The 24,220-nt window shown below is 36.4% G+C and overlaps 1 protein-coding gene across 1 annotated transcript in view; it reads left to right on the plus strand.

Annotated features, from left to right (window-relative positions):
- ABCA13 (ATP binding cassette subfamily A member 13) overlaps positions 1-24,220 on the plus strand; it is a 175,969-nt gene that overhangs the window by 62,693 nt on the left and 89,056 nt on the right. Inside the window, exons 24-35 of the mRNA XM_059479845.1 lie at positions 3,329-3,505; positions 5,904-6,204; positions 7,027-7,141; positions 8,335-8,664; positions 9,598-9,667; positions 10,697-10,831; positions 12,226-12,363; positions 15,079-15,268; positions 16,099-16,317; positions 18,447-18,643; positions 19,378-19,535; positions 19,925-20,155. Coding sequence (XP_059335828.1) covers positions 3,329-3,505; positions 5,904-6,204; positions 7,027-7,141; positions 8,335-8,664; positions 9,598-9,667; positions 10,697-10,831; positions 12,226-12,363; positions 15,079-15,268; positions 16,099-16,317; positions 18,447-18,643; positions 19,378-19,535; positions 19,925-20,155 — 2,261 coding nt within the window. The remainder of the gene's footprint in view (positions 1-3,328; positions 3,506-5,903; positions 6,205-7,026; positions 7,142-8,334; positions 8,665-9,597; positions 9,668-10,696; positions 10,832-12,225; positions 12,364-15,078; positions 15,269-16,098; positions 16,318-18,446; positions 18,644-19,377; positions 19,536-19,924; positions 20,156-24,220) is intronic.

Raw genomic sequence — 24,220 nt, forward strand, 5'->3', positions numbered from 1 at the left:
AGCACTCCTCTGCATTTATTATGCCTCTTTGTATAGATTCATTTGGTTGTTTTACTTCTTGAAAAATGATATGCACTCTTATTTCCATCTTAGCTTGTGTACTCTTTGTTTATTTTATTGGACCATAATCATGTCTAACTTAACTGTAAACCTGTTCTTATGTTTGTTTTTAAAAATTTTCATTAATCTTATATTGCATCAGCTGTCCAGTCCTGTAATTACCTTGCTTGCATCCAGTTAAAGCCTTGAATATATCCATGTTAATGGTTTTACCACTCACAATCTTTTTAATTTTCATTCAAAGCTCCAGCTTTCTAAAATCTCCTGATCTCTGTGATTATGTCTTCTAACTAAAGCAAATATCTTCTTTTATCACATCTATACTCACATACAGATGACTTTTAATTATCCTCAAATACAAAGTCCTTGTCTTGGTATAGTTTTTAATTTCTCTACAATGATATAAAAAATGTTAACAGACTTAGTGGTGGATTTTTCTGTGCTACTCCTGCTGTAAAGTGTCATGGACAGAGTGGATAGATGTAGACCTCTTCCAATGTCTCTATAAAATCATCATATTGCAAGACCTTGCAAGGTTATCAATTTCTAAAACTGTTTAGAAGAAGTACTGTGTCATGTTTACTCAGGTGGAGCAAGGTAAATATTTAGGCTGAAGGCTAAAAAGCCTGTGTTTTTCTTTTTAATCCCTTTACTTTGTAAGATAGCTGTATGTGGGCAAGGCAATTGTTTTTCTCTATGCTTGCTTCGCAGCCCAGCAACTTGGAATAATTTCCTACTGATCTTATATAAACCCTGACCCACCAGCACTTGTGAGCTCCTTGCTGGGCACAGTCCTTACAAACCCTCAGGAAGATCTGGGAGACAATTGTGCTGCAAGTTCCTCTTTTAAATTCTTACTTGCTGAGTCTCTCTCTTGTTCCTCTTCTGTGATTTCTTCCAGATATGAATTTTCTTTTTTCACTATCAAGGGCTCTCCTTACAGAGGGAAACATGTGACACTGTGTATAACAGCCGGGAAAGTAAAAAACAAGACCAAAACCAGCAGCTTTCCTGTGTGCTACCCCTCTGCTGCCCTCATTGTAATGATGTAGTTTTGTGGGTATCTATAACGCAGGGAACAAACAGCTGTAGTGCCATCACTGAAAACTCTGTCACCACCCAAATCTTCTGATACCTAGAGACTTTCTTCTAATTTCTGACCAAAATTTATTTATTCCTGATTTAATCTAATTTATTCTTCCAGCAACTTTTTATTTTTACTTAAACAGCACTTCTACCCAATGGTTTTACATAAACCATTTGTATTTTCTCCCAGTTACTTAATGATAGGTTAAACAAGCTGAGTGAAAGATGAGGGCTGTTTTAACGAAATATGAAGATAATAGTGAACACAGATTTGCCAAGTTTTTCTTTCATAATAGTGACATTAATAAATGGGAAAAACAAGGTCTTCAACTCTATAGATCTTGATTTTTAAACACTCATGTAGATTGCATTTTTTCATGTATATGTTATTTCTATGATGGAGAACAGAAGTACATTAAGACAATATTTTTTCCACATATATTTATGTATACCACGCTCCAAGCCAACAGCAATATGGATGTTATTTCTTACACTAAAATATTCAACAATTTAACTCATGAGAGAAGCTTTTCTTAGCTAATTATTGATTTCAAATTAAGGTCTTGTGTTTGTATATATCACTCAATGATAGAATGCTTTCAGTAGGAGGGGACCTTAAGAACGATATAGTTCCCTTCCCTCTGCCCCGGGCCACCTTCTGCTAGACCAGGTTGATCAGAGCCCCATCCAGCCTTGCCTTGAACATTTCCAGGCTTGGGGCATTCACAGCTTCTCTGGTGAACCTGTTCCAATCTAAACCTACTCTCTTACAGCTTAAAGCCATTCCCTCTTGTCCTACTAGTATATGCCCTTGCAAAAAGTCTGTCCCCAGCTTTATTGTAGGCCCCCTTCAGGCCACATTAAGATCTGGAAGGTGCTATGAGATCTGTCTGGATCTTTCTGTTCTCCAGGTTGAGCAACCCCAACCCTCTCAGCTTCTCTTCATACAAAATAATGCATGTAGGGTTCTGTATAAATACATACACATATAAAAAAATGTATATGAAAACCCTGCCATTCAGGCTTAATGTTAGGAATATTCTCTCTAATGCTGTAAAAAAAAAAAAGGGGCAGCATGGGTGTTTCCTTTCTTGTCCTCCTCAAGGATAGCCATAAATAAGATGTTTATTATCTCTATTCTGTTCTGGTTTCTCTCAACCTATGAATTCACCTTGTCATTGTTTGCCTATCTTTTGAATTTTAGACTGTCAGTTCCTCTGCTTTTTCTCCTTGTGCACTTTACCCTTCTCACTGTTAACCAGGCTTCTTCTTCAGACTGCTTCATACATTTTCCACTTATCTGCCTTTCTATTGTAATATTTCCTGTGCTGATGCTGAGTCATGTCTATGATCCGGGATTTGTCTGTCACCACTCTTATCATAGGAGATCATCACCTATCCTTTTTAAAAGATTGTATCTTCAATTGAGTGTTGAAAAATTTAAGATGGAAAATTGTGCTGAACATTTTATAGCCTTGTTTATTACTCGAGAAATTCAGATATTTTATTAAATCTAGATAGCCTGTTTCTAGCTCATGCTATCCTTATGATTATTCTCTCAAACACAAGGATATAGCATTATCCCTACATTTTCTACCAATGAATGAAGATCTGAATTCCTCCAAAGGCTGAGTTTTTAGAAATCAGGTTTTGATTGAGGTAATTGCTCCTCCTGGATCCCTAGTAAAAATGAAGGGATTATTAGGCTTTTTTTCAGATTCTTTTAAATGTAGGACTCCTGTCAAAATGCTTATGCTCTATTTAGCATGGTTTTTGAAATATTCACAATATCAAGGAGAAAAGAACTAAATATTATGTTGCTAAATGAGAGATTATGTATTATGTATTATGATATCTGAAGATCAGCAATTCCCTTGTATTTGTGGGAGTAGCTATGGAAATGTAAGAAATGGTTCAAGGGTGTGGGCTCTTTTTAGGACTTTGCTAGAATTTGTTACATTTTTATTCCTCTGAAATGGAAGGAAAGTGTAGCTGAGGCCTTGTAAAAGCCACTGAAACATGAACTGCACTTCCACAAGTTCACGCAAAAATTCCTATTTCTTTTAATTTTTTTTTTTTTAAGTAAAATGAGGATTTACTCTTATAGGATGTACAAGTGACAACACACCTTTCTGTTCTGATCATTGAAACTAAGCAAGTTCAATTTGTTCCCTCATCTTAGAAACTATGACGAGCAAGATGCTTAACAGCTCAGCAAGTAAACAGATTGACCTGTTGACACAGCTTGTTGTGAATATCTCTTCCTGCGTGTTACTGGACCGGTTCCAACCTTTTGACTCTATAGAGAAATTGGAGGAGAAGGCTCATGAACTCATGCAGGAAAATAATCTTTTGGCTAGTAAGTACCATATGTGAAATGTATTTTTACAGAAAATTTCAGACTTTGTATTTGTTGTCTGTGTTTATTGATAAGGTAGGTAAAGGTCACACAGTTTCAAAGAACACATTAAATCACATATAATACAGTCAACATAAAGCATATTTGAATGCTGTAATGTAAGCTGAAAAGACTAATTATATTGTTTTAACTTTGGAATGGCCAAATGAATGAATCTTATTTGTATCAAAATGTTTAAAAGAATAGTCATAAATATTTAAAGAAGAAAAAGATAAAAAAAATGTGGAATATTGAGGAAACGTAACAAGATGCCAAGGTTATCTAGTTTACTTCCTTTCAAAATATATTTTTTCTATTCTTGACTTTTCAAAAAGGAGGAAAGGAAGGGGATTTTTTAAGATTTACTCTTAAACCAACCCCTCAGAGAAATTTGCTTGTTTATTCAGAGTAAATAAGTTCTTAAGGAATTATTTTCTTCCTTGGGATTATGCTTTTTTTCCTGCATTATTATGCTTATTGCTGAGAATCAATTAATTTTACAATAGATTTTAAAAGGCAAAAATTCTTATCCCTTAACATATCCTCTTGTCTTGCAGAAAATGTTGTAGATTGCATGTAGTATTTCCAAAATAGAGGCCTCCTTAAGTCTATAAAAAGTGTTCCACAACATTTTCCCTCTGTCTTTTTGGATTTTTTTTGTCCCCCTTATGCCTGTAAAGTGTATAACAGAAGACATGAGAAAGCACTTGTTAAGAAGCAAACCGTTCAGTCTGGAATCTCATGCTTGTTCTGTGATCTGCACAGTACCCTGGCAATTTCCACCCTCTATCAATATGAAACAAACAGGCTATACCTTGAGACAAGGAAAATTTTTTGGAGTGCTTTGGAGAAGGCAAACTATTTGTCTCTCTAAGGAAAGAAACAGACAGATAAGTCTTGGCCCTCAGAAAACTGAATGATCAAATTATAGTTTCATTTTTCTTCCACTTACCTAGGGAAGGGTCATATTCTAAGTCAAGACATTTTGTGTATTTTTCAGTACTTTGGCCTTATTATCTCCTCATGTTATTAGACATCAAGAAGATGGAGTTCTAAGGAACGTAATATGTCCAACATGTCAATGTTATATGCTCTGATGTAGTCATACATTGCTTTCCAATGAAAGATGTTAAACTGGAATTGAATTTTCCTTTCTTTTTTGTGGTCTTCAGAGCCTTCATAGCTTCATGGAATGTCTTAGAAAATCAACTGTTTGTGTAAATGGAAAAATGAGATCAGGTTTGCAGTAAAGTATTCTGCTGAATTTGCAGGCAGTCTCGACATAGGAAGAGATGAGAATCTTAACTTCATGTTTCACAAGGCTGATTTATTATTTTATGATATATATTATATTAAAAGAAAATTATATATTAGAACTATACTAAAAGAATAGAAGAAAAGATTTCATCAGAAGGCTAGCAAGGAATAGAAAGGAATGATAATAAAATCTTGTGACTGCTCACAGCCTCGACACAGGTGGCTGTCATTGGCCATCAAGTAAAAACAATTTCACATGCTGGGTAAACAATTCTCCAAATCACATTCCAAAACAGCAAAACATGGAGAAGCTGAAGCTTCTTAGCTTCTCAGGAGAAAAGATCCTAACAAAAGAATTTTTCATAAAACATGTCTGCGACAGTATTCTGTATTTTATTATATTTCAGAGAACCAGCTGGTAGGTAAGATATCTCTTCCTTTTCCCAAGGAAGAAAAGGGCAACATTTAGCATTTATCAGGAAATCCTAAAAAGTCTGGATAACACAAAAAGAGAACACAAGCAGTTTCATGAATTTGGCTTCATCTTTACAGCTACATATTATGCTTTCATCGGTTTGGTTGGGGTTTCCTTTCCTTTATACAGGGCTAGAGAAAACAAACATGCAAATTCTGCTGTGCTAGACTAGAACTTCTGCAATTGACTTGAATATTAATATCAGAATAAATTTTAGTGGGTTGGTGCTGTTTACTTTGTCATCTGCTTATGAAAGCTGTTGATGCTTTGATGCACAAATTTTATGGCTGCTGCTTCTGCTGTGGAACTGATATCAGTCCTCCAAAAAGGGCTAAATGTGGATGCAAAGAAAAAACTGCAGCTCAGAAAAAGACAAATCACCTCAGATAAAAATGATTTTTACGAACCCATTTATCATGTGAATCATCTTTTACATTTCATATTCATGAAAGTGAAAAATGTGTCTCTGAAACCTGCCATTTTTGGGCTTGGAATCAAGAAAGTTTGGAGGCCTGCTGTGACAGATTAATGCATCCTATATCACATGATAATTAGCCATGAGTTAGCTATGGAAATAGCATAAATTATATAAGCTTAATTATGAAGCTTCCTTTCTTCTCGTGTCAGGTATCATCTTCAGTACACCAGAGGACAAGAAGCAAGATTCTAGCAGTCTCCTTCCAAGACACATTTCATATACAATTAGAACTAGTGTTCTCTACAGCATGAGAACAGATTTGATTAAAAATCCAACATGGAAATCCCATCCCCACAAGTTGCCAGCTGATGGGTTTAAATACAACCATGTCTTTATTCCTCTTCAAGATATGATTGAAAGGGCAATTATTTCAGCACAGACTGGGACAGACACCTCAGAGACAGCAATTCAGGTGCAAGCCATGCCTTACCCTTGCCACACCAGTGATCTGTAAGTAAAATTTCAGCTTTTAAATTTGATGATTATCCTTGTTAGATTAGTTCTAGAGAACTTGGAATCCTAGTATGTTCCCACTTTTCAGTGGGTGAATATATATCTCTGCACAGTCTTGACCAAGTACATCCAATGCCAGAGTATTACAGCATAGCAATTACTGCCCAGCAGCTGTGTTTAACATAACATGTTGAACAATGTTTGTCTGGCAAAAAACCCCTTACAAAATGCTTGCAGCCATAGTGCGGAGTAGTCTGCTGGACAGTGGCTGTGTCAACATAGTGTGCAATTAAATTATTGTAAGAGATCCCTTTTAAATCTGTAGTTGTCCTGTACACAAACTTTAATTGGTTGCTTGAAGGGTGAAGTTGATGAAGCAAAAGTGTAGGGTTGTTCTCTGTAAAATCATCAAAACATCCCAACTATTAGATTTAAAAATTAGGCAGTGGTAACTAATTTGTTAAAGTGGAGTAAAAATTGACTGAGTCATGTTATTCCTCGATGTCCAAATATATTATTTTGCCATTGACACAAATCTGAATTTTGTTTGGCTTTGAATGGAGCCCTAAAGAGTAATTATATCAGCTGTATGGTATAAAATACTATAATATATAAAATTAGTACAATAATATTGTACCAGTGCATGCATTTATCTTGTTACATTAAAAAAAAAAGTAATTCTAACCAGATGAGGAATAAATTTTATTGTTCATGTCAGATGTTATTTTGAGAACAGTTCCAGTATTAACCCATTAACATTCTGCTAGAAAATAATTTACCTTTGTGGGCTGACAACTCTTCATATTTGTTCTTTCATAGATTCTTGAACAACATAGGGTTTTTTTTCCCACTTATGATGATGTTAACATGGATGGTTTCAGTTGCTGGTATGGTTCGTAAGCTGGTTTATGAAAGAGAAATTCATCTTGAAGAGGTAAGAGGCAAATTAACCTCTGAAAAGAAAATTTATTAATTTAGGTGCACTGAAATACAAAATTTGTGAGGTACTTTTAAGTACTCATAATTCAGATGGCTTTGTTTTCACTTGTTTCCTCTGGGCAGTAGGCTCTAGTTCTAACTGCCAACTCAGTTTCAAAACATTATTTGAGCATCAGTATGCAAATATTGTCCATGAGACAAAAAGCAACAAGCAAAAGTTGAAGCTGGAAAGTGTTATTTGGGAAGGCGTTGTGATTAGAATGATTTTTGTTTTGGATTCTTTTTCATATTTTGCTCTATGTAGTCAGCAATGATAAAACTACCTAAAATAAGTTAAGGGTTTGTTATAAACTGTGTAATTATCAGAAATAATTGCCTGCCAAAAAAAGGGAGGCAATTATTTGCTCCTATCAACAGCTAGTCTTCACAGGTGCTAAGCATTTGGAAGGACAGGGTCCTTGTGATATGTTTTATATAGGGATAAATACACTTTTTAAAGCAATACACTGATTTCATTGTATCAGCCCAATTACTGCTTGAGTATAATTTTTAATTTAGGGAATTATTAAGGAATTATCTAATTTCTCTAATCATTCTGTTGTAAGGTAAACTTTTTTAATGCTCCAAAATATTAAATCACCTTAATATTAATTTTGAAGGTCTTATGAGAACAGCTTCAAAAGTTTTATTAGCTTGTATCCAAAAGCACATTTTTAGAAAAAGAGGGATGTACTTCATACCTGGCTAATTTTTTATTTGCCAGGTAATACATAAAGGTTACAAACTGTATACCTCTTTCAGAAGAGTAACAGGCTGAGAAAAAAATATTTGTATATATATTGCTATGGATATTCTCAGTACTTTTTAGATTACAAAAAGGCAAAATCCTAGCTGGAAGAATCAGTAATATGACATCTGTTTTTAAAACCCTATGCAAAAGAGAGTTTAGGTTAGCATGGTGATTCCTTGTGCTTATGTGTGATAATCTCAGAGCCCGCCCTGCTCAATAACATGTCTGATCCAGGAGAGAGCACAGCACAAGGGCAAAGAAACAAGAAATTTGAGGGGAAGATGAAATCCTTTGGGAAGATGGTAGTGTCTCAGTGACAAAATGTTTTGCTTAAAAAGGAAAAAGGAAAAGGAAGTTTTTTTCCTGACTTCAGCTCTCTATGCTCTGTTGTCCTACAGTATATGAAGACAATGGGTGTGTATCCAGCCATTCATTTCTTTGCTTGGTTTTTGGAGAATGTCATTGTGCTCACAGTAAGCAGCTGTGCTCTGGCCATCATTTTGAAAGCAAGTGGTATCTTTGCTTATAGCAATGGCTTCCTTATCTACCTTTTTCTCCTGGAATTTGGAGTTACAGTCATCATGTTAAGCTACTTTTTGGGAGCGTTCTTCAGCAGCGCCGATACAGCAGCTCTGTGTGCCAGCCTTGTCTACATGATCAGCTTTTTACCCTACATAGTTTTGTTGGTCTTGCAGAACCAGCTGAGTTTCACCAACCAGATTATAATGGTAAACATTTCTTCTTTTCTAATTTTTCTCCTCCAACTACGCTGTGAATTTCTATAGTTTCAAAACTTCAGACCATAATGTATTTCTTTTTTCCCACGTTTCTGTTTGCTTTTATGATTATTGGAAATAAATCACACTAATAAATCTCCAACTGAGAAAATATTCAGAAGGTAGAAAGGAGTGAAAAATAATGTGCCAGAGCAATTTTGTAAATCTACAGAAAATATCAGGAAGTTGCATTCCTTATACTCATGAGTTCTCTTAATGTCTTGACTTCAAAATATTTGTAACATTGGTGAATTTTCAAGATCAGCTGATGACATTTCACTTCTCAAAGTTGTTATTTGTTTGGAAAAAAACTAGTAAATCATTTCCTGTTAATATAATTTGAGAATATATCAGAAATTTGTCCAACCATCTAATCTGAGGTATGTGTTTCTCTGATGTAGGTTCTTTCAAGTCCTTTCCTGTTCTATGTATTCTATAGCCTGTTTTATGTCTTTGTACTGTTCTAAAATACCACATCCCTGAATGTGACATCAAGTATCACCGTCATATAAAGAAAACCATATTTCGCACATTATGGCTTCACTATTTCAAAATAACCCACTAAATTAGGCTGGTGGAATGATTAATACATTGTTAAAAAATGCTCATTTTTTCAGTGTCATTTGGTCAGATAAAATAACACTTTCCAGCATTAATAACTAGGTCAGTGGAGCTCTGTTAGGTGGAGCAAATACTACTAAGGTTTGTCGGGAAGTATGGTTAAAACATAAAATTAAATAGCAACCATTAGCCTGTGTGGAGGAAAAATAAGGTCTACTTAGTTTGTGCTTGATTTTAGTATCACAATATATTTTATTTCATGGAACTTGTTAAGAGCATGTTTTTATTTGATGTTCACATACTCTTTCTCCTCTGATGTTGCAGTGTCTTCTGTCTACAACTGCCTTTGGGCAAGGAATATTTTTCATTACATATTTTGAGGGCCAAGAAATAGGTAAGGTCTTTGGTTAGGAGAAAAGCTTTGTAATTATTATTTCAAAAACTAGAGTTGAAAATGTTTTTCAATCTGTTCTGAAAAAATCTCTAATAAATTAATAAGCTGGATAAAGTTCAGGTATATTAATGGATGCAATCCTTTTCTTTTTACTGTTATGGCAAGAACAATATACATGACAGTGGATGTTTCAAATTACTGAAAAATTGTCATAATGGTACAACAGTTTTTAAGAGTGGAAGAGACAGTTGCAGAATATATTACTTAAATTTCCCACCAGACGCTTCATCAAAATGACTCATCTTTATTGAAGGAAGGGCAAAATGTGTTTTGGGAGAAACAACTTTCCTTGACAATTGTGGAAAAAGAATTGTAGAAGCAATATCGTGATCCACTGTGCTGCAAACAAAGTAGCATTTGCAGTTTAAAAAATGCAATTTTAAAAATAAATTTACAACTTTGTTAGTCTTGTTTTCCATTTAGCAGAATGGTAGGTTTCTGTAGCAGTAGTGTTTGCACCTTCTTTTTTCCTTTAGTGTCTTCTGCAATGTAATAATCTTATGAATCAATTATTCAGTGAGTTCATTCATGTTTACTTCTAAATGCAGTAAATGTACACTATGCTTCTTAGTTAGATTTCACAGATTTAACTCTCCAGATTTAGCATTATAGAAATTACATTAAACTTTGTGTAATCCTTTTCTTTATATTAGCAGAGTGGCTTAGAGACTGATTCATTTTGTCAGTGTTGTAGTTCTTTTTCTTTTGCCAAATTAAGGGCCAGCTAAAACTTCATAAACAACCCTTTCAACATCTTCTCTACATTTTCCCAGCAGCAGTGTCACCTGCTGTTCTAAACACAGGCTTGTAGAGGCATAGAAATTTTTTTCTGTTCATTAGGATTACTGTTATTAGCTATGGTTTGTCTTGTGCCAGTGCTTAAAGGCCCAGAAGTTGATGTGTTTGTGATCTTTAATGCTGTGTTGATCTAGCTTTGACCTTTAAAAAAATCATTATTATTACTACCAGGAATTCAGTGGGATAATGTGCACCAGTCAACGGCACAAGGAGGATACATGACCTTTGGATGGATGTGCTGGATGATGTTCTTTGACTCCATTTTATATTTTGTTGGTGGCTGGTATTTCAGCAATATTTTTCCTGGTAAGACCATGGGCTTGTTCTTATTTCATGTTTTTGAAGAATTTATTTAATATTATTCATCCATTAATGTCTTCACAATGTAAACATTCAGTCACCATAGGAAACACTTATTGTGGCATTGTCTTTCTTGGTTTCATGCAAATAAAACAAAAATATGTATTTTTCTGAGTTATGGTTCTGTTGTGCAAAACTGCTGACTTTCTTTAGGGACTGGGAAACAACATCTTCCTAAATACATGAATACTGAGTAGTGCTAACACATGGACTAGAATTTGTAGCCAGACATGAAATATCTTTTGTTTGCTGATGGGTAGGACAAATATTTGATAGAATTAGGAATTTATTGGATCTTTGCAGTAAGAGAGCTTAGTCTAGAAGCAAAATTTCCTGGAAAAATGGTGAATCTCCTCTCAGTACTTGGGCTGAAACCCATGAACAACAGCATGTTTTCAGATCAAAAAAACTTCAGACGGCACAGTCATTGTATCTTGTTCCCAATCAGTCCACGGTCCAGTGTATAGAGAAAACAAATTCATTTTCAAGTATATTTTCAGAAAGTAGTGGTGTGGTTATTTAAATTTTTTCATTAACCAAGTTTTATAAGTCTTATTGAGTTGATTGATGTATTTTTAATCATGGCCTCATGCCTCACTGTATGTTTTACCTTTCCTCTGATGATTTACCTTTCCTCTGATTTGCATATGTCGCTTTTTCTTCTGGCTACTTTATATTTCTTTGTTTATTAAATTAAAATTAAATTTTGCCTTGAAAGATAGGGGTGAGTGGAATATGCAATTGAATTTAAAAAAACTTTATCTTCAATTGACACTTGCACTTCAGTGTCCACGTAATGACACTCCAAGCAGAGAGAGTGTGTATTATGTGATGGGTAAGTAATGCCAGAAAAGATCAGGCACTGCCAAAGATTAGTTTGTACACAGGATTGTGTTTTTGCCCTTTTTGTTTATGTGCCACAATAAGTGTTTCTTTTGGTGGCTGATTTGGTTGAGTGTTGCAGATATTAATGGAAGAACTGGTGCAATGGACTATTTTTATAATTTAAAAAAAGGCTCTTTCTCTTGGCATGCTATTTGGTGAATTTTCTTCCCTATGGGTTGCAAGATTATTATAGGTCTATGATTCTGTTACACTTTGAAGCTGATTTGGAGGTGGGGTAAAACATCAGTGAGGCTTGATTATTTTATGGAAGGACCTGGTTTTATGACCAAATGACTTTTTTACACTTTATTAAAATTTTTAAGTAAAGAAATGTATTGGGGCTAATTAAATGGCGTAACTGACTCATTGTAAGCAATAATAGGACATTTTAGTCTACAAACAGATGCAAAATGACTATAAATTTTTCAACAGTTTATATCATAATTCTAACATAGGAAAATATGGGTTGAAGAACCGGTGGTGCTTTCCCTTTACTGTTTCCTACTGGAAGAACCTGTGTGGTACAGAGAGAAGCAAGAGACATTATCTGAATTCTAATATGTTTTTCTTCAATGAAAACTTCCAAGAAAAAGGTTTGTAGTAATAGAATTTGAACAATGGCTTTTTTTTCTGAATGATATGCTAGTCATAGTTAATCTGCTTTTATCATTGCTTGGTCCTGTATTATATGTTTAGATCTTTTCCCTTTCTCTCTTTCATTATGTAGTATATACTGTGAATATTATATAGTAAGTGTTTCATTTTGCTACCCCCTGTAATGATTGATTTATTTTGTGAAAACTATTGAACAGAAATATTTAAGCAAACTCTTTGAAAGATGTAAAATAAGTATCTCTTGGGTTCATCCTCTCCCAGTGTATTGCCACTTTGGATTGTTTGGATCTTTTGGAAGCCACTGAACCCTTTCGTACTCTCAATGAATCCCAAACGTGCCGGACTTTATTAAATTTTTTAAAAATTTGCTTCTTGTTTCAGTGGAAAAATTAACTTTGTTCATTTCTTTACCTTCTGTTTCTAATGTCCCTCTTCTATAATCACTGTTCTTTCTGTCTCTACTTCTTAGCCTAGAAAGCCTTTGTCTAGAAAGCTGCTATTGTAACTAATTTTTTTTCAGCCTCGAGATAATTTCACTGCTCTTCTACATATGTTCACTTACTTACAATTCATTCAGATTTTTTTACCTTTTCCTCTCCAGTCCCTTTGAGCACAATCCCACATTTAATTTAGGTTTTGGAAATGAAGGAGTAAGACACTCTCACCTGCTTTCCATCTTGGGCCTTAGAACAACATGATGGGTTGTTGTACTTATTTTGGGAGTTACAATATCTTAGAAATTATTCAGTTGTCTGCAGCATAGGTGAAGAAGATGCACTTTTACATACAGGTGTCTCCTAGATTGGAGAAGACTTCAAAATGTCTTGAGGTTCATTTTTAACACCTGTGGAAAAATTAGTTGTATGAGTTTTGTCTGAATTTCTGCAATTTGGAACCACTCCATTTTGTTAAGACAATTGTGTTTGGTCCTTACATAAAATGAAAATTTCCAGTGTTTCCTTCTGGGTTCAGCACATAATGTGCAGAAAACAAAGACATAAACTTCTCTGCCTGACCAGTTTTAGTGTGGTTTCTGGCTCAAGTTATTCAAGTGATTTCCTCATGTCATGTAGTTGAAAGCAAATTGTGTGTGAATGGTAGCACTGTCTGCAGCAAAGGAGCTTGCTGTCCTTTAAAAGAATTGTGTGCTATTGTACTGACAATGGGATAAATGCAGCCACAAAGAATTTTCTAGGAACAGCAAAGTGACTTGTTTCCAGGCAATTTCTTCCCTTGTTCCATACAGCACAGGTAAGGGGCTGGTCCCAGGGGCACGGAGGAAATTTAGGAAATCAGAGGTGTGTGAGGGAAGAGCTGGGAGTGTAGGTCCTACCAGCTGGAACTACAGCTGCAGCAGGGCTGGCTGTGACCAGGGCGCTGTGCTCCCTCTTGGAGATCCCCTTTGGAGAAATCCCAGGGTAATCAGTTTAGTGCTTGCAAGCAACTTGGAGCCCTCCCTCTTGAGTTTTCCCTGAGCTGCACTGTCTGAGACCCCTCTGCACTTGAATGCTTTTTTGTTAATTTGAAGGAAGGAAATTTAGGGAACAGCAGAAAGGTTCCTAGAAGAGAGGTGCATGGGTGGGAGATCTCAGTAGTGTCACAACTGCTGGTAGTACCTTGCTAGCAAGCGACCTCAAGTTTAGAATGAATTTTTGACAGAAGCTTAAAATTGAGTGTGAAAGCAGCAAAACAACTTCTTCAATCACCGTTTAAACAAACTAATCTTTGAAATAATTATGTTTTTCTTTAAATTTATAATTTGATTTATATTATTCAAGCTTTTCATGTAGAGGATAATTCTCTGTTCTTGTAATGTTTGCACTTTATTTACGTAAAAGTATTGCAAATAATATAACTATAAGCCATAAATATCTTATGTGTATGTATATGCATAAGAATAATTCTCTCTTCTCATAATTCTCAGGCATAACATTTGTTTCTTTGGACCAACATTCCAATCTGGCTTGCCTTAGCTTAAAAATAAAATAAACCCAGTCACTGCCAGATCTCTAAGTAGTAATGAGTCAATAAAATATTAAACATGAATAATGTAATGGGGCTGCTGGTTGACTGTGCTGGAAAGTAGTGCAAACCTGACATGGAAAGGAAGGCAACTTCATTGGTGTCAGATGGCACCTCAATTTCCTGAGGATGTTACCTCACAGCAAGAAGACTGTTGGATACCTGCTTGCCTTGAGCACCTTGAATTACGCTCGGACTAGGCTGCTCCTCTGCATAGTTTCAGAGATCTGTTTTGCTTGGTTGACTGAGGGGAATTGAGAAGATTAACTGCCTGTGCCTGTGAATGTTATGTCAATGTTGTGTGCCTAAAACTGGATGACATATATGAAGTAGCTTACACAGTTAGAACATTCTAATGCTTATAGGCATAAAAAAAATCAAGTCATGTTGTATTTTTTTACTAGAAATAAAATATAGCAACTATTTTATGACTTTATAAAGACATATGTAGACATACACATAACTCGGCGTAACAAATGGGCCAAATTCTTAGCAAATATAAATTGTCATGGTACCTTTCATTTCAGAGTAGTTTGTGTCAGTTCAGTCAATTAGAACATCTGTTCTAGGCCATGGTAAATGGTAGCAGAAGTTATTTTGTTATTCCTTTTATGCACAAACACATTTTTAGATACAGCAACGTGCTCGTTCCGCTGCTCTTCCCCACACAGACCCCGCAGCTCAAGGCTGGAAAGTCCCTTGCACTGAAGGAGGCTCCACCATTGGTGTTGTGCTGCTGTCCCTCACCAAAGAGCATGTGGATGGTCAGAAGGCTGCTGTTAAAGATCTCAACCTCACTTTCCATAAGGGCCAGATAACAGCGCTCCTGGGACCGAATGGAGCTGGAAAGACAACAGTTATGTAAGCCTGACTTTTAATACTATTACTCTGATCTCAGCAATGCTTTTTCAGTTTGAAATTTTGTGAACTCTTTGCTGTGCTTCCCCCACCCCCCCCAATAAATATTTGATAAACTCCCCAAAGCACATGGAAAGTGAAGGTTGCATATCTACGACAAAAGGAATGTAATGAGTAGAGAACGGAGTCCTCTGTGCCACTAGAATCATAATGTGATATCCCAGGAACAGCTTAAGCAGGACTTGGGCATGTCTGGATGGAGAGTTGAACACATCTTGAAGGAGTGTTCTTTTTTGGAATTTTATGGTGTTTTTGTCCCTAGAAGTTGCAGGGGATTTCTTTCTTGGCAGTTGATCAAAAATTTAAGCAATAAAATGAGAAATGACCTTAAAAAATGTCTCAACTAAGAAGCTTATGTTTCTACCTTTCTGTTAGCTATAATCAGCTTTCATCAAGCCAGTGACACAGGATGGGACCTAACTGGGGATACTCCTCACAGAATACCCATGTGGAAAAGGAAACAATCACCTGTTTGATTTGACTGGGGAAAAAAAAAGATTATGCTCTGGAAGAAGGGCAATTAAGAACTCTTGAGATCATGTTCAAAAAACAAAACAAAAAGCACACCAACAAACAAACCAACCAAAAAAATCCCCAAACCCAAAAAGCCATCAAAAGAAAAAAGTAGCTAAATCCAAACCCAAAACATTAGTCATGTCTCTATAATTATACTTGATTGAATTGGTGTTGCTTTAAGGATGTCTCAGGATATCTAAATGATGAGCTCATTGCATGTTATCTTGCTGATTTTTTATTTTCTTTCCTAATATCAGATCTCTGTTGACTGGTCTGTATCCACCAAGCTCTGGCACCATTATTGTTGACGGGAAGGACATACGGACGGAGCTGGCTGCCATCAGGACAGAGCTGGGTGTTTGTCCCCAGTACGACGTCCTGTTCAACATGCTGACGGTGCGAGAGCATCTCCTGCTTTATGGGTCCGTGAAGGCACCCGCGTGGACAAAAGAACAGTTGGATGAACAAGTCAGTGGGTGAGTTTTCCTTCCTTTCCTTGAAATCTGTCAAGTAAATTGGTAGTGACTGCTGCAAGCCACCCAAATAAAAAAGAGAAAATACAAAACTTACGAGGGAAAAACAATGGAAGATGCAGGGTTTTGTGAGTTTTTGTCACATTTCATGTTCTGTAATCATGACTTGAAAATAAATTTCCTAGACTCTAACTATTACATGAATATATTTGTATAGGGAACTGTCACTCTTTCAAAACCTGGTATACACAACCATCAAATAATGATGTTTTCACTGGAGTGGAGGTGCTTAGCCTTGTAAAAGTTGCAGGGGTTCCACCTTATGCTGTCTGCCTTACCTCTATCCTTGACGGAGAAGCAGATAGAAAGAAAACTGCTCTGCTTACCCCGAGTTTTTAAATAAATCAACAAAATGACTTTATACATTTCTTATCCTCTATTCCTTCACTTGCAGCAGAAGGAAATTTAGAAAACCAGGAAATCCAGGTAAAGGCAGTGACTGCTACAATATTTTTCAATAAGCCACCTCGTTTCCTTTGCCACATCCAGCTTCAAATATTTTTAATAAATGATGAGGTTTAAAAATGAAAAATACAATAGCAAAAATAAGTCAGAGCTCTGACGTAAACTCTGAGGATTTGCCACTTGTCAGGTGATAAACATTTACTAGTATTTTTGTGCTGATACTTCTTCAATATAGGACTAGATGTTAATTTTTCCTAGTGTTTATAAAGTAACTAGTAAACTGTACAAGCTGAGATCTGGTTCATTAATAGCAAACTGCATTTGTTCTACTTCAGAAATAAAATATATGCTTTTCAAACGGTGTGGCAGTGTTAATAGTTTGTGTTTACCTTCTGATTCATGCTAGACTCTGCGAAACACTAGGCATTTCCATGCTTCAATGGAAAAAAATGTCAAGCTGATGGGACTCTTCCTTAAGTGTACAATCAGGCATATGCAGAGGCATTTGTGGCAAAGTGGCTTTCCTGTTTGGTAGCAGTCATAAAATCCTGTTACTTTTAAATTTGAATCTGAACAAACTCAGGTGTTGACACCCTGTTCTCTCCAGAAACAGCAGAAGGAATTCTCTAGAACCACAGAGAAAAAACAAATTTAGTAAATGGTTTAAAATTGATGCAAAATAACATTCTGTATCTTAATGTACCTAGTCTGCTGAGTTGTAATCCTAGCAGCAGCCTGTCATACTAATGGCACATGAGAACACTCAGAACTCTGCAGGCCTTGCTACTAAGAAAAATTATTTTTAAAGACAACAAATGCTTCAAAAGACTTCAGAGAAATTAGAAAAGCAACAAAAGAATGAAGCAAAAGCTTTTTATTAGCTAAAAAAGCAGGCTTCTAAAGAGATTAAGAATAATTTTTCTCACTATATATCTATAGAACAGCTGTTAAAATGTGTTTTCTTAAAAATGAGATTCTCTCAGGGTAAATGGCATTGCTTACAGACTGCATACTCACTGAAATGATTCAGGAGTTTAACTTAGGACTGTTGAGCCTTCTTTGTCTTTCTTGCCAAGCTGATAGCAGCTGAAAGCTCTTAGGTCAGTGACTGTATGCTCAGCGTGATGAAAAATAAGTTAAAGGTCTTATAGTGTTGCCTTTATTAATCATGTTTCCATACCATGCTCAGATGCAAGACCAACATCTTGCAAGGGCGAGGGCTGAATTGGAAACATGTGTAAGATATCTCCCAGTCTTTAACATAGGAATTAGATTAAATTTGATTAGATAGTATTATTCTACCCAGGGATCTCTAATCAGTTTATTTCCCAAAACTAGGAGTCTTTATCATTATTTAGTGGGGCAATAATCTGTAGTTTGCTGAAGTAGTTGGAAAAATTAGTATTAATTTTATTATCTTTAATTTAAAATTTTCCTTTAAAATATCATTTAAAATCTGTGCATCTGAGGATGATAAGCTTCTATGCTTTGTAGGTAGATATTTTTTTTCCTATTTGTTTTTGATACCAAAGTATATCATCAGACAGAGATAGTGATTTTATCGCTTTCCTTTTACAATGACTTTTCAGTACTTGTTCTCTGAGTGGGCAGAAAGTGACTAGAAAAGCATTTTCAAAATTGGTCCTATTTCTGTATTCCTATTTCAGAGCTCTGGAAGATGTGGATTTATGCCAGCATCAGTACAAACCTGTTGGAGCCCTTTCCGGGGGAATGAAAAGGAGGTTGTCAATTGCCATCTCCTTTATTGGAAACTCAAAGACAGTTGTTCTGGATGAGCCCACCAGTGGAGTAGATCCATGTTCTCGCCGTAGTATCTGGGATGTTCTTCTGAAGTACAAAGCCGGTACAAAGTTTATGTGCATTGTTTGCTTCTTATTTTCTTTTCTGGATTTTTTTTCCAATAAATTTAAACTGGATAGTCAAAGTGTAGTCAAAATATTATCGGAAACGGAATACATTAATTTCTGAGGAAACATTAAGTTGTTCTTGGTAACTTTAAGGCAAGTCAAATGGTATTACAAGAGTTATCTGCTATTGCACAGAAAGAGACCCAATCTTAAAGACTGAGCTTAGTCCTAAGTCCTGTCCTGAAGTTTCTCCCCTTTCTTCGGCTTCCCAAAATTACCTTCAGATTTCCATTTCCTATTTTGCATATACCTGTACATAGAGGCTTATATACTTCTAATTAAAATATATTCATCGTCAGTCTGCTACACTAATTCTAAAATTGATTGTGGGAAGCAAACTCTTCAGCTAGTGAGCACTCAATTAGCTGTAATAACTCATGTTGAGTGATCCATTGAGAGACACTGCTGCGATGTCATTTTAAGGAATTTCTTAAGCTTTTAAAACAGCCGGAGGTTCTAAAGCCTTAATACTCTTTGCTATGGATAAAACAGGGCAAAGTAAGTTTAGAACTGAATGTAACTCAATCTGTGATTCTGACAGCATATTTCGTTTGTGTAGTTAAGATTTTAAAGAGTCCTGAAAATATGTTTCCCTAAGGCTAAAGGACCTTTGTGAGGGGCTTCTCTAGAAACCAGGTTTTGTGGACATGTACCAATCTTTGCCATACAGGTTGCACTCTGATCTTTACCACTCACCATCTCGACGAGGCTGAGGTGCTCAGTGATCGCATTGCCATCCTGCAGCGAGGCCAGCTGAGGTGCTGTGGCTCTCCCTCTTATCTGAGGGAGACATATGGCCAGGGACACAGTCTGACACTCATAAAAAAGGTAAGTTAAAAATGTGCTGTACTGAACTGGAGAGTCCCTGCCAAGTACATTTTAAGGGAGATGTATGTTCCTGCCAGCAAGTAATATGTTTAGTAAAATGATTATTAGAGAATGAGCAAAACATGTTTTTGTTGGCTTCCTTGGTTGTTTTGGGTGGATGGTATAATTATTGCTATTTAGATGGACACAATGGCATCTTTGAAAATGGTATCAGTATTTAGCTGAAAATGGGCTTGTCTCACTGTCCTTTATTCCTGGGAGGTAGTCTCTTATCCCAACTGTGATGCAGTTTCATCAGTGGAAATTTTCCTGCATGAATTCTAATATTGAGACCAATACTTCTGGTAATATTTATTTTTTTTCTGCATGATTATCTTTTTTCTTTATAGCCCTCTGTGTTTGAAATCCAGGACCCTGAGCACATTGTTCAGGTCACTTCTCTGGTACAGACCCACATTCCAGAAGCCTTCTTGAAAGATAACAGTGGAACTGAGCTGACCTATGTGATCCCAGAAAGGGCAGATAAGACCTCTTTTAAAGGTCTTTTCCAAGCTTTAGATCAAAGCCTTCAGCATCTACATGTGACTGGCTATGGCATTTCTGACACAACTTTGGAAGAGGTACTTGTAGTTTTTCTGTGTAATGACATTTTCTTGGTTAGAGAATCTTGATTGTGTCTTTTATGTTGCACAATTTCTTGTGAGAAGCACATTTTCAAAAAAACTTGAAAACAAGCACAAGCAAACAAACAAAACCTCCCAAATCAGGTAAAATCTGCACTGTATGGTTTTACTTTGCTGTTAATTTCAGCACCCACTCCACTATGGCACATTTTTTTCTTTTAAGAATCTAATGTGAAGACTGATGAACTGCGTAACCCTTTAATGTTTTTTTCTGCATTAACTTAAGGGAAATGTAATGTGTCACTGACTTTGAGAAGCAGTGTTGTCCTAAGCCCATAGCATTGGAACAAGCTTTGGGCTTTCAAGTCTGGTGATGCAGCTCAGGAGGATCTTTGGACTAAAAAAAAAGAAAATGCCAAGAATACATTTCAACTTACTAGTTCTGAAGCTTAGGACTTAGCCAAACTGTGTGATGAAATACCTAAAGAATATTTTCTGTGTGTACTGGGAGACAAAATCTTTGATATATGTATACATCAACAAAATATTTTCATATACGTATACGTCAACATATACACACACATATATGTACATGTATGTGTGTGTATATACTAAAAGGATCAAGGGAAGAGAGTCTGTTATGCATCCTCATAATTCTAAATTTAGCTCAGTGTAAATAGCCATGTCAGCAAGAAGATATTTCCCCTGGACTCTTTTTATCACATCTATTATTTCTAAAAAACAAGGTTCCCTAAACCACCGCTATCCAAGTACTGTATTATAGATCCTTTAGAAATAATTTTTTTTCACTTCAAGTGATGATAGGAGACTAATGTCTCCTATCATACTTACTTTGCAAGTTTAATAAACATTTTATTTAATGTTATGAAGTAAATGAGATTCCTGCAATACAATTCTATGAGGCAAGCAAAAAAAGATTATAAAGTTTTTATTTTCATATAGAAGATGGATGATTAACAGGGTACAAAGAATAATATTGTTCACTGCAAAAAAATTATAGATTTGGAGGTAATGTATATATTAAGAATACTTTTGGGTTCCATCCCCATGAGATAACACAGGACTTTCCAGAACTGACATGTATAAAGTAAATGTGAAGTTGTCATGGATATGAGGAAGATTCCTCAGTGAGCTGAATCTGTGACTCAGTGGAGAGCTTGCTTTTGGCTGTTTTGTGAAGGGGAAGTTTAAAACATCTTTAAATGTGGTATTGGATATTAATGTATCATTCTTCAGCTTGAAGATTTAATGCATTGATTTGGGTTGATTTCTGTTATCTCTGAATCCTCATCATTAGTTGTCATTACAACCTCAATTCTCTATTATCTTATCTAAAGCCTTTTTGCATTGGCAACTAAAAGGATAGCATATAATAACACTATTTAGTCTATTCAAGCAATTCAATCTGGAAACAAAGAGCCTTGGTCTTAAAGAAAGAAATGTATTATAATCTTTTTATCCTTTCTTTTTGTTCTCTTATACACTCACTGTTATTGTTTTTAATTCTGAGGGACACTCACACTCTCTAAAAATCCTATTCAGTGAGGGAAAATGGACTTCCATTCATATTTCAATGGACTCTTGAGGTGCTAACAAATCAGTTTCTGACACCTTTAAATCTCACTAATATTATATTTGCTCAAATTTAGGCTTTAGATATATTTTCCAAACATTTGTATTTGTATATTTTATAAAATTTGTAATGCAAAGTGTTGATAGAACCAAAAGGAGAGTAGAAGGGTAGTTAATTAAATTAAACATATACTAAGAGCTCTCTGGAGGATGCTGTTTCACTTTCTGGCATCTCTGGAGATTTCAAAGCTTATTGCTTTCTTGTTTTTCTTTGAGGGGAGAACAAAATGATTGTAACATCTTTTCAAAATCAGATGCATCAAAATTTGTTAATTGAGTACTGTTTAAAAATTATTTTCTTTGAAAAGACCTGAGAGTTTGTATTAAAACTTTCCAGGGAAAGCCATATACCTCATTTAAAATTGTGTGCACCTTCTAGTGAGATGCAAGGTGCTCCAACACATTCTGGTGGTGGCACAATCACATTAATCTATCTCTCTGTAATATTGTCATTTGGCCAGACTTGTTTCCTCAAGGACAAAAAGCACTTTTTGTCCTTGACAAGGACAAGTCCTTAGTCAGATATAGAGATATAGACTCGCTAGTTAAAACAGAAATTAAACAGAATTTCACAGAACATTTTGAGTGGGAAGAGACCCAGAAGGGTCATCAAATCCAGGTCTTAAGTGAATGGCCCACGCAGGGATTGAACCCACAACCTTGCTGTCATTAACACCATGCTCTGAACAAGCAGGAATTGCTGAGGCGTGTGGGGAAAAGATGCTCTGCTGAGGTCTAGAACACACCTTCATTTAGATGTAGCAAGAACATACTGTCTCTGTCATGGTGCCTAATCCTGACTTTTCCATACCTGTGTTGTTCAGAGGGTACTCACTCTGCTAATAACATTGTGAGGCTAATACCACTTCTGTTCACAATATCTGATGCAACATGAGGTAAACTATCATACCTTCTGTACAATGTAGTCCCTAATGATTCCTATCCTCTTAAGAGGATGTTTGAAAACTGGATACCATGGGAGGACTGGGCAATGCAGGTGGCCTGCCTTTATAGCTACATCAGAGTATGTGTCAATGAAGCTGCAACAGACATAGGATGTATTAGAAAAGCATTTGGTGGGTTTGTTTATTTTTTTAAGGTATAACTACAACCTCTCTACAGTGACTTAATGAGATTAAATAAGAAAATGTGTCTGCAGCTATTTTGGCACTGAAGTAAGCATATGCAGACAACATTTTGTAGTGTAGGCACTGTCCTAGCTACAGATGTGTAGTTACTTTGTGGTTTCACCAAGTGGTTGACACACCTGAAGGACAGGATGCCATCTGGAGGGTGCTAGACAGGATCAAGAATTGGGCTTGTGGGAATCTCTTGGGGTTTAACAAGACCAAGTTCAAGGTGCTGCCCCTGGATCGGGCAACCCCCAGTATCAGCACAGGCTGGGGATGAACAGGTCAGAGCAGCCCTGCCCAGAAGGATTTCGGAGTGCCAGTGGATGAGAGACTGGACATGACCCAGCCATGGGCACTCACAGCCCAGAGAGCCAAATGTGTCCTGGGCTGCATCCAAAGCAGCGTGGGCAGCAGGGGAGGGAGGGGATTCTGCCCCTCTGCTCTGCCCTGGTGACACCCCACCTGCAGGGCTGCATCAGCTCTGGGGGCCCCAGCACATGAGGGACAGGGACCTGTTGGAGTGAGTCCAGAGTAGGCCACCAAGGTGAATAGATGGGTGGAGAACCTCTCCCATGAGGAAAGGTTGAGAGAGTTAGGATTGTTCAGTTGGAAGAGGAGAAGGCTTTGAGGTGGCCTAATGGTGACCTTCTGTACCTGAAGGGAGCCTATGAGGCAGAGAGACACTTTTCACAAGAGCATGCAGTGAGAGGACAAGGAAGAATAGGTTTAAATTAGACATCAGGAAGAAATTCTATTTTGTGAGGGTGGTGAGGCAGTGTATTGGGTTGTCCAGAAAAGCCCTGGATGTCCCATCCTTGGAACTGTTCAAGACTAGGCTGCATGTAGTTCTGAGGAATCTTGTCCAATGGAATATGTTCTTGTCCATGGCAGATGGGTTTTAAATAGACGATCTTAAAGGTCCCTTCAAACGCAGGGCATTCAGTGATTCTATGATTCAGTTGTTGCAGTTTAGTTGGGTTTGCTTGACAGAATTGGTGTTCATAGCCATCAGCAAGCAGGTCCAAGAAAACAAATTAGAATGTGGCTTTAGACTGTCAGGATCTGCCTCCAGGGGCTAATACAGAAATATCAGGCCAGAAATTTCTGGCCTAGCAGTTGTTAATAGCCAAAGTTGTTCCCTGAAAGCTGGCAGGTAACAAATGCAATCAATAACCACTGTTAAATGGCAATTATATTGACTAAGCAAATATGGTTTTTGTAACAGTCAGACCTTAGAAAGTCAAGAAATATCTTTCAAGAGCTATAAAGTACTTCA

Source organism: Ammospiza nelsoni, chromosome 1, assembly GCF_027579445.1.
Source record: "Ammospiza nelsoni isolate bAmmNel1 chromosome 1, bAmmNel1.pri, whole genome shotgun sequence".
In the NCBI taxonomy this organism is placed as follows: Eukaryota; Metazoa; Chordata; class Aves; order Passeriformes; family Passerellidae; genus Ammospiza; species Ammospiza nelsoni.